An 11,459-nucleotide genomic window follows, 5' to 3' on the forward strand; every position below is an offset into this window, starting at 1 on the left:
GTTTGCATTATATTACATTTATACTCTCAATGCTTTATTGTTAGGTTGAATTAAGTCTCTTTATCATTTTATTTGACTACGTAAAATCGCAAGAAGATTTGCGTCGGTAGAGAGTTTTGTTAAGTGTTCTCTTTATTTAGTTTTTCATTAATAATCTAAAGAGTCCATACAAGCACTTTTGAAATGAGAAATACAAAGTGGTGTTATTAATACTTACCATCTCATGCTCTTCAACCACCACGGGCGTATATAGAGATCCCTTACTTGGTAGAAGTATTAACAAACTTAATGACTTCACCAAGATGAACGTGAACTAGACTCAATCCCAGATTGTAGCATACACAACTTCAGTCTGTCTATGTGGTGTAAATTTTACCGTTAATTCACATTAACAATTTTGGAACAATCCACAAATTAAGGTATTTTAAACATATTTTTTAAAGAGGGTTTTGGGTCAACAAATAAGACATCATATATACCTTCATTTTTTTTTTTTTTATATATGGTGTCTTTTAAGTCTAAAAATGGTTAAACCATCTCGCCTTCTTAATTTCTTTTATCCGATCAACATATTTTAATATACCCTAAATCTATTGTCACAATTACCATTCCAGATTATCTTTCTTTAGTTTCTTTCTATCTTAGAAAGTTACGCTATGTTGAGAGAAAAAGATAATGAACAATGTTCAACATGGTCGTAATTAATTAGCAATAATTAGTTGTTCAATAAAGTAAATAACACTGCACCAAAGTACATCCGATAGAACGAATTCATTTCCTAGCCCTCCGATTTTTTGTCTCATCAAGTCAACTGATAAAATACTTCAAATTAAATATGTAACACTATTATGCAATTAATTACCCCTTTTGAGGTCAACATGGTGAAATAAGGACCCGAGACCTGGCCCACGAGGTGACCTGACCTGACCGAAGCCGCGTTTGTGTCTTTTTCAAGTAAAATATCCAAGTATGAAACAGAAGTGTCGGACTCTGTGGTATCTTTTATCTCAAGCACACAAGGATATATCGTATCGACGTAGGAATGGAAATTACCATTATTAATTGAAAATACGTCGTCGATATATCTAAATGTCGAGTTGAAGGCCACAGCAAAAAGACGTTAATGTTAATCTAACAACCAAGCTATATGATCAACGTGATGACTAACTTTTCTATCGTCAACTTCCCTTACTTATGCAGCTATATACCTTCATCACCTGCATACGGAGTATATATATCTCAGTTAATTCGATACGCAAGGGTATGCGCTACGTACAAAGAATTTCTAAAACGAGGTAAATCATTGACAAACAAGTTGATGAAACTTGAATGTCAGCCGTCTCGTTTAAAGTCATTATTTCGTAAGTTCTGTGGTCGATACAATGACCTTGTCAGCAAATACAATTTATCATTGAGTCAAATGCTGACTGACGTTTTTCAGGCTCATTTTTATTCCATTATTTATACATTGAATTAATGACGGGTTTTTCCGTTATTTCCTGACCATGGCAAGGAGCACACGGCGGGTTTGACCGGTCAGCAGGGGATGCTCACTCCTCCATGACACCTGATCCCACCTTTGATGTTTTGGAGGTCGGTGTTTGCTCTGTTCCTGTTTTGTATTGTTTTATGGACTTTGAGATTGAATACTGTTTGTTATCTTCAGATCCTTCTACCTTCAAATAGTGTAACATATTATATTGTGCTTATTTTAAATTTCTAGTGAGTAATATAACAAAGATTTACATCGACCATGAACTTTTCGAACAGCTCTCGTTTATTTATATTTCATCGCAGAGGTGGGATCGTGTAGGAGTGAGCATCCCCTGCAAACTATCTATTTTCAATCTAATATTTCTAATATATCCAGTTCTACTACATCATAGGCGTTAAGAATGGATAAGTTATAAGACTATGTCCCGAACAGAATAAATGAATGAAATATATGGAGATATGGAAATAAAGACCAGTTGTGAAGCTCAGAAGTCCATTAAACAATACAAATTTGGAGCATAGCAGACATAGACCTAGAAAAATCTGACTTCCATGGGTTTATATAGTAAGTTTTGATAACAGTTAGTGTTTTTCCTTTATTATTCTCACAGATAAGATTCATCAAATCTAGACGTCTAAATCTGAAATAAGAAAAAGATAATTTTTTTACTTTAAAAAAAAAATCTTAAAATGATGAAACTGAAATTTTGATGAAGAAATTTTATCTAGTGTTTTCATTTTGTTTTTGTTTTCAAAGAGTGGTCTTAGATTTATTTTTTTCCCGAAACATATTAAGAAAAAAAACATGTGATTCAAGATTCTTGCTCAAATTAATTTTAAAGTGAAAAAATCCATAATGTAGCACAGATCCCTAAAACCATGAAACAAAATATAAACAAAAGCATTTCAAATTCCATGATAAGAATTAATACTAACTTTGCCTTCAAAAAACCAGATATCCAATAGTTTTTAGCTCACTTGAGCCGAAGGCTCAAGTGAGCTTTTCTGGTCAAAATTTGTCCGTCGTCTGTCGTCGTTGTCGTCGTTGTTGTCGTCGTCGTTGTCGTAAACTTTTTACATTTTCATCTTCTTCTCAAGAACCACTGGGCCAATTTCAACCAAACTTGCTACAAAGTATCCCTGGGTGAAGGGGATTCGAGTTTGTTCAAATGAAGGGCCACACCCTTTTCCAAGGGGAGATAATTATGAATAAGAGAAAAATTAATGGCATTTTTAAAAAATCTTCTTCTCAAGAACCACTGGGCCAGGAAAGATGAAACTCATGTGGAATCATCCTCAGGTAGTGTAGATTCAAGTTTGTTCAAATCATGACCCCCGGGGGTAGGGTGGGGCCAAAATGGCCGATCAAAGTGTTACATATGAGTATATAGGAAAAATCTTCAAAAATCTTCTTCTCAAGAACCATTGGGCCAGGAAAAATGAAACTCATGTGGAATCATCCTCAGATAGTATAGATTCAAGTTTATTCAAATCCTGACCCCAAGGGGTAGGATGGGACCAAAATGGCTGATCAAAGTTTTACATAGGAATATATAGGGAAACCTTTTAAAATCTTCTTTTCAAGTACTTCAAAGCCATGATTAGTAATATTTATATGGAATCATCCTCAGGTAGTGTAGATTCAAGTTTGTTCAAATCATGATCCCCTGGGGGGGTTAAAATTCAAGCCCCCCCCCCCCCCACCCCCCCCACCTCAGTAAACTTTCAGTTCTGATCTGATATGTGCTTTTTCCGAGCCGATTTGCTCAGGTGAGCGCTGTGGCCCCTGGGCCTCTTGTTCTATATATGGTTATGGAGTCGCCCGCGTGGCGCAGTGGTTAGAGCGTCTGCTCTAGAGTCGCGAAGTAAGAAGTCAATCCTTACGTCGCGGGTTCGAATCCCACTGCGGGACGTGGGGACCAGTCCTTCGGATGAGACCGTATAAACCGAGGCCCCGTGTCGCAGTAGGTGCTGGCACGAAAAAGATCCCTCACTGCTCAAAGGCCCTGAGTGCCACCGAGCATAGGACAAAATTTGTAGCCCTCCACCGGCTAGTGGTGGCGTCTCCATATGAGTGAAAAATTCTCAAGAGGGACGTTAAACAACAAACAATCAATCAATCAATATATGGTTATGGAAAGTTTATAATGCAAAATTTTATGAAATTTAAGACATACGCGTAGCAAATGCAAAATAAAAAGTATGAAGTAAAGAATATTTCGAGAAAAATAAATTCTTTTAATCAAAAATGTCCAATAGGAAAAGTGACAAGTGTCATCAATTGCATTTACAATTTACATGTAGATCTATAAACATATGATCATTATGTAAGAAAATCAATATCACTGGATAGACAAAGAAGATCATCAACAATGAATTAATTAAAGAATGATAAACATGAATATACCTGACTCCTTGTTCATTTTGAGACACAAGTTGTTCATGCAGTGGCTTTGAAAGGTATATTTAAGCTTGGAAGTCGAACAATATAGATAATAGGATGAAACGTACGTACATATCTAGTCATATTTTATTAAGCGCAATTTCGAAATTTATATAAATCATATTGTAATTTTACACAACCAATGGTTCATACTAACCTTAAACAGATTAAAAAACACTAAAAAAAATCAATATTTTATTTTCCGTCTGCCCAATAGCATCTCTGTACATAGTGTTATTGTAACGTCACGTACGCGTGAGTTTCCTCGTGTATATTTTTACGCGTGAGTGTGCACAACATTAAAATAATTTTCTTAGTTAAATGTAGTTTAGTAAAAAACACAACAAATATCAATATTGCACACTATCTTAAGAAAACGGAGTTAATTTATTTATCGTTTATTATTTAATATGATTCTTTTTTTTCTCTTTATCTAAGAAACACACTTTCAGTTATACCCTGATATTATTTGCAGCTTATTCAACTAAAACCCATTGTCCTACCTGTTACATGGACTGGCCCTTTAAATGTCCGGTGGCTCGTTAAGTCCTGTTGTGTAGGCATATTTGTTGTTTGTCGCCCTGTTCCAGAATAAAAACGGGTTGGTAAAACAAATGCCAAGTTGACACATTCGAATTGTATTATTTTTTAAATTATTTTGCTTTTGAGGCTCATTTTATGTTAATCGAATTGGATTTTGAGTGAATTATGTAATCTGACTTCCCTAACCAAGAGAACATTCTTCAAAATCATATTCAGTTTTTATTTTATTTTTTATATTTCCAACAATCAAAATGACTTTGAATTTATCTTATGATTCCCAAACAATTTAATGATCCTTGCACACAAAAACACCATAGTGGCTTCCATTAAATGTTCAACTTCCTCCTTAAAATTATAAAAGTTGTAAAGGAGAATCGTCAGGCGTTGTGTACAATATACATGTATTAACATAAAATGTTGTTCCTTATAAGAAACAAGTTGTTCATCAAGTGACTTTGAAAGATTTTCTTAAGCTTAGAAGTTGCAAAATGTAAAGAAGGATATATATTGAAATAAGAAACTTTATCTAAGTTTATAAGTCCATTAAACGATACACAATTGGAGCATAGCAAAACAGACCTCCAAAAAATCAGAGGTTGGATCAGGTGCCATGGAGGAGTCAACATCCTGCCGACCGGTCACACCCGCTGTTTGCTACTTGTTATAATGATACGGGCAGATCTTCTTATTAAACGAATCTTTTTTATGATTTAATGCTTGTTTAACTAAATTCGTTTGTTCTACCTGTTTCCAATCCTGTAGTCATGGTCGTTAAGCGCCGTGGTAAAGACACGCTTGCCATGTGCTGCGCTGTATCAAAATAAATACGGATTCATAGACCATATGCACAGATGACAAATCAAGCGTAATATTATTCTTCATCAGTTATTTTTGTATGTAATGCTCATGATATTAATTTTATCTTAGAGGAATTTGTAGATTACTCTGGTATTTGTAATCCAACTTTCCATACTACCTTAAGAGAAAATCTTGCATATCTTATTTCAGTTTAATTTTTAAAAAATATTACAAGCAATCAAAATGTCTTTAAATTATCTTATCTATATTGGATTCACAAGATACATAGCGGGTTCCATTAATTGAGCTTTTGATATTCATTCATTCATTCATTCTTTATTTCCTCATAATATGAGATAATTTCACATCAAAACAAAATCAACTATTCTAAATGTAACCCCATCCTTCACATTTTCAAAATATATTAAATCAAACTCCGGGTGTTAAAAATTAAAGCTTTGACTTAAACACATTCTCAGTCTATGGTACCAAGATCAAGACCATAAAATGAGAACAGCCTTAAGTAAAAATTTAAAGTTTTAATATTTTTAGTTATATTGAATGTACTTTGTAAACAAATTGAAATTTCGTAAAACATTTGAATTCAACCATATGACGAAAATATTGTTTCATTATCAAATTTATTTCAAAAAATATTTTGGTTTGAAATTTTTATTTAAGTCTGTTTTTAAGTCATTGTCATGGAACATCTGTGGATGCTAATCGTGCATCGTTAATGATAGGGGTATTTTTGTAATCATGTGTATTTTCTCAAAATCATGTTTATAAGAAAAAGAAAAATAACTAGATGAGATCTCGTTGCGAGCAACGAGTAGGTCTTCCGTTGAATTTTTCGATAAGATGAGATGTGAGTATGACTGAGATATTCGTTAAAAGAGAATGACATTAAGTTTTCCTTCATTAATTTTAAAGTTTCTCTTTTTTATCATGATATTCGGAACATCTTTTGTTCAATTTGGCTTATAAAAATACTCCCTCTTTTTGAGACATAAAGCATAAAAAATATATAATTTTGGCCCCTTGCAACCACTTATCACGTCATATATGATCAGAATTTAATAATATATTGTTGCAAATATGTTGAGATAAATACTTTTGCTTCAGTAATGTATTACAAAATATTGATCATTAGAGAGTTATAGATAAAAGACTTTTGGCCCCTCTGTGCCCCTAATTTGAGGGGTCAGTCCCATTTTCTTGATATCAAATGAAAGGTCTTTTGATTTTAAAGATTTTTTGTTCAACACTTATTCAGAGATTTCTATTCGATTGGAGATATGCTAAATGAAATTTATTTAGGGGCCACTCCTACAATTCCTTAATGGAGCCATTTAAAAAAAATTCAAAGTATGCATATTGTTTAAAACATTATTCTGACCATCTTATGTTCAATACTGCTTATCAAAATATTTTTCCCTTTTCGAGATATAAAGCGTTAAAGATTTGACTTTCTGGCCCCTTGTGAGCCCTAATTACGTAACATATGATCAAAATTGTTTCATATATTGTTGCAAATCGTCAAGATAAATACTTTTGCTTCAGTAATGTATAACAAAATATTGATCAGTAGAGAGTTATAGATTAAAGACTTTTGGCCCCTCTGAGCCCCTAATTTGAGGGGTCAGTCCCACTTTCTTGATATCAAATGAAAGGTCTTATGATTTTGAAGATTTTTTGTTCAACACTTATTCAGAGATTTCTATTCGTTGTGGAGATATGATAAATGGAAATATTTAGGGGCCACCCTTACAAGTCCTTAACGGGGCCGTTTTACAAAAATTCAAAGTATGCATATTGTTTAAAATGTTATTCTGACCATCTTTTGTTCAATACTGCTTATCAAAATATTCCCCCTTTTCGAGATATAAAGCGTCAAAGATTTGACATTCTGGCCCCTTGTGACCCCTAATTACGTAACATATGATCAAAATTGTATTATATAATTGCAAATCGTTAAGATAAATACTTTTGCTTCAGTAATGTGTAACAAGATATTGATCATAAGAGAGTTATAGATAAAAGACCTTTTGCCCCTCTGATCCCCTAATTTGAGGGGTCAGCCCCTTTTTCTTGATATCAAATGAAAGGTTTTGTGATTTTGAAGATTTTTTGTTCAAAACTTATTCAGAGATTTCTATTCGTTGTGGAGATATGCTAAATGGAAATATTTAGGTGCCACTCCTACAAGTCCTTAATGGGGCCGTTTTACAAAAATTCAAAGTATGCATATTGTTTAGAACATTATTCTGCCCATCTTTTGTTCAATATTGCTTATCAAAATGTTCCCCCTTTACGAGATATAAAGCGTCAAAGATTTGACATTCTGGCCCCTTTTTGACCCCTAATTACGCAAGATATGATCAAAATTTTAAAATCTATAATTGCAAATCGTATAAAATTGAAAAATAACGAAAAATCAGGCAGAAAAAATGATAAAATTTTTTGGACACATGGGGGATCGAACCCGGGTCGCCCGCGTGAGAATCCAACACGCTAACCATTTAGCCATTGAGATCGCCGCTTCGAACTTTCAAATGCTAATATCTCGAGATTGGCTTTTTTGATTTTCAAACAAATTACATATTTCGCTTTTGCAAACGGGTCCTTATCGATTTCAAAAACAAAAATATTAAAAAACAAAAATTGAAAAATTGCGTTTTTTAAATTCGCTTCCGGTAGCGACCGGAAGTATTGATGACACACGGAAAGGTTATTCTGCAAAGCTATAAGTCATGAACTATCATCTCAAATAGTCTCAAGTTCATATCTTAAGCAGTTTTCGCTACTAAGTTCAGACAAAATTGCACTTTGAAATCAGGAAATTGTCGATATTTCACGACCGGAAGTGATGTCATCAACAAAAAAATTTCCAATAAGGTTCAGATGAAAATACCTATAAGATGTGAAAGTTTTATGAGAATCGGCCCTAGTAGTTTACGAGAAATCGCGTGCACAAAATTGGTAAGAATAATAATAATTGGGAAAAAGAAACCGAAGAATAACAAGAAGGTCTTCCGTTGGAGACGGAAGACCTTAACTACGCCTTAAACTCAACATGTTGATATATCTTTTTCGTATTATCTTCAGTCTAGATATGGTTCAATGTTGAAATAAAACATATAGAGATAACAACCTCTATTCAAGATCAAAAGTCAATAAAACAATATAAAATAGGAGCACAGCAAACACGGGCCTCCAAAACATCAGAGGTGAAATCAGGTTCTATGGAAGAGAGCGCAACCCCAGAAAGGACAAATCCACCTTGTGCTCCTTGTCATGATAAAGAAATAACGGAAAAATTCATCGCCAATTTAGAGTATAACTAATGGACTAACAATTAGTATGAAAAACTTCAGTCAGCATTTGACTCAATGAGGAAGTGTATTTGCCATCCAGGTCTCGACCATAGAACTTACGAAATGATGACTTTAAACGAGATTACTGATGTTCTTGCTTCATCAATCGTTTGTCACTAATTTACCTGGTTTTAGAAATTGCTAATTCGTACATTGAATTGAGGACGGATTTTTTTTCGTAAGTTCCGATCATGACAAAGAGGACACGGCGGGTATAACCGGTCGGCAGGGGATGCTAATTTAATTTCATATTATATATTTATTGGGTTTTTTATTTTCCAGAAATGAATATTTTCATGAAAAATACCATTACATTTAATTCCAAAACTTCATAAAAATCATTAGAATAAAGATTCATAGCGAGTAAATTTTCCACCAAACTTCCAAAATAATCCTTTAAATGTTTTACCAAGCCTCCTCCTTCATTCAGAATGATAACGACATTAAAAAATGTCAAACCTCCTGAACAAAAGTGTATTGAAAGTGATGTGAATTAAATGCGGATACTTATAAAGAATAATATGACTTTATAAATTTCCGAATGGGAAAAAAATCAATTAGCTCAGCTACATGGTATTAAGAAAATGCTTTAAATTAGCATACATGTAACTTATGATATGTTTTTATGAATTCTATAAAATACCTGCAATACATCCGTTGACTCTGTCACATTCAGTGTCGGGACACTCACAAACAGACAGACACAGTCGTCCATAAAAACCTGAAGCACATTTCTGTTTACAGTTCCAACCATATGTTCCATAGGGACATTCTAAATTAGCCAAAAGAATGCATAAAATATTAACATTTATATTTTTCAGAAGCAAAACAAACCAATCATTTAATTGAAAACGACCTTCTCAGAATTTGTGTATAGGTTAAAGTTATAATGTCTTATTGCACATATTCGTTTGTATGTAACTTCTTTCTAAGATATCAAATAACAATCAAATGACTTTCAAACGTTAACAGATAATATATGTATAATGTATTTATAATTCATTTTAATTTACCTTTGCAAATATTATTTCTTGGGTCCGGGTATAGATTATAGCAGCATTGGTATCCCTGTCTACAAAAAGAATCAAGTTATGATTGATTGATTGATATTAAACAAATAACACGTTCCTTTAAATTGTAGCTAAGTAGTTGTGTTGTCGATTTGAATAATTTTATGCTTTACAAGGCATTACTCGGATCTATTTATAATTGTGTGATGAGAACAAGATTTTTAATATAACTGCAAATATAACTGCATGATTTTTAAAAATCTGTGATGATGTATCTTCTATAAGAAATACAAACTATTAGGCACTTCGTTTAAGAAATATTGTTACAGATTCCATCAGTTCATAATATTTCCCAACTAATGTGACATGTGAGGGAATACATATTTTACGTTCACTTATGTGAATAAAATTTAGTATAAATAAAACAAAATATTAACATGATGTTCCGCATACACCAAATAAAAATTGAACCAAAATGTTTTTATACAGAGATAATATATGACGATATTGCCTTCGAAACTATTTTTTACCTGAAAGAATATGCGAGTGTTGACATTTTAAATAAGACATGAAATTAAATTGGCTGAAATATTGTAAAGACAATTCATTCTGCAAATTTTATTAATGATCAAAATTTTTTTTAAAGAGGTCTTAATTTATTGCAGGGAACTAAAAATTAAGTGCATTGCTCTTGTGTGCTCTTGTGTTCATTCGACCAAGATTTACTATTTTGGGAAGTTATTTTTTATAAAGAAGAGTGTAAGTAATTTTCAATGAGTTATATCCATGGCAGAGTGAGTCGTTGTCCTTTCACACGATTTACTTAATGTCTATTTCCCGCTGGAACTGTAAGAGTGTATTCGATTAAGACAACCCGTGTCGCACTAATGTTAAATATGCGCAAGTAGTATAAAGGGCCTAGATAGGCGGGTCAACTGAGTGCACTTTTGGGGCTGTGGGGGATATAGGCGGGTCAACTGAGTGCAGCCCCTGGGGGGGGATAGGCGGGTCAAGGGAGTGCAGCCCCTGTGGGGGATAGCTGGGTCAATTCAGTACATATAATCCCCCCTAAATACGGGGGTGTGTTTACACTGTGTTTACATTATATACTATACGCTGCTGCTACTACCATTCATAACGCTGCTACTACGATTTTGGCAAATACTCAAGAATTTGATTATGACGTCACTCATTCACAGTGATTTTCCGAAAACTGAAAAAAAACAATAACACACAATAGAAACAAGAACACAGATTTTATTCAAGTAAAAAAATACAACAATTTACTTTTTCTTCTTCTGGGCCTTATCGGTCATCAGGGATAGTTTCCTCTTGTGAGTAGTGCTGGGTCCTGGATTTTCTCTGTTGTGTTCCTTTTTCTCTTTTTTGTCTCCTTCTTTCACTGGAGGTTTGGTCGGTGGGTCCCTGAGATCTTGGGTTCCTGAGGCTTTTTCTCCATTTTTTGTATTTCTTTGGCGAATTGTTGATCCTCCTCATCCTCTGTACACTGATTAGCCCAATGGCCAAATTTCCCGCACTTGTAGCACGAATCCTGTTTTTTTCGGGGCAATCTTGGGGCCCAATGCCCTAACTCTTTGCAGATGTAGCATGGATCCGTCTGTCTGGTTTTCTTTTTCTCCTGATCCCCCTTGGTTTTTCTGGTAAGTGCTTGCTCCTCCTCTCATTTTGTCTTGCATGTTAGTAACTTTCACTTCTAATTTGGATAATTTGGCACGAATCAAACAAAATTCACTGGCGTTGTAAGTTTTCAGATCAGTTAGCTTGTTTTCATGA

At 33.8% G+C, this 11,459-nt stretch overlaps 1 protein-coding gene across 1 annotated transcript; it reads right to left on the minus strand.

The window, feature by feature from the left end:
• Window positions 1-4,383: 4,383 nt before the first annotated feature.
• Window positions 4,384-11,362, minus strand: LOC134250121 (uncharacterized). The gene is made up of 6 exons (XM_062732469.1): window positions 11,265-11,362; window positions 10,953-11,135; window positions 9,669-9,727; window positions 9,299-9,427; window positions 5,225-5,290; window positions 4,384-4,518 (listed from the first exon to the last, which is right to left on the minus strand). Exons 1-6 carry the CDS (start codon window positions 11,360-11,362, stop codon window positions 4,418-4,420), a joined length of 636 nt encoding a protein of 211 aa, XP_062588453.1. The 3' UTR covers window positions 4,384-4,417.
• Between the last annotated feature and the right edge of the window lie 97 nt (window positions 11,363-11,459).

The sequence above is a fragment of the Saccostrea cucullata genome, unplaced genomic scaffold, assembly GCF_032062105.1.
Source record: "Saccostrea cucullata isolate Sc308-1 unplaced genomic scaffold, CSIRO_AGI_Scuc_v1 ctg17404, whole genome shotgun sequence".
In the NCBI taxonomy this organism is placed as follows: domain Eukaryota; kingdom Metazoa; phylum Mollusca; class Bivalvia; order Ostreida; family Ostreidae; genus Saccostrea; species Saccostrea cuccullata.

Excerpts from the sequence above, each read along its gene's own strand:
- LOC134250121 (XM_062732469.1), bottom strand. The coding sequence starts at position 11,362 with ATGCAAGACAAAATGAGAGGAGGAGCAAGCACTTACCAGAAAAACCAA. Across the intron at positions 9,428-9,668 it reads AAGAAATAATATTTGCAAAG|AATGTCCCTATGGAACATAT; the intron begins GTAAATTAAAAT and ends TGGCTAATTTAG. Across the intron at positions 5,291-9,298 it reads AGTCAACGGATGTATTGCAG|CGCAGCACATGGCAAGCGTG; the intron begins GTATTTTATAGA and ends ATTTTGATACAG.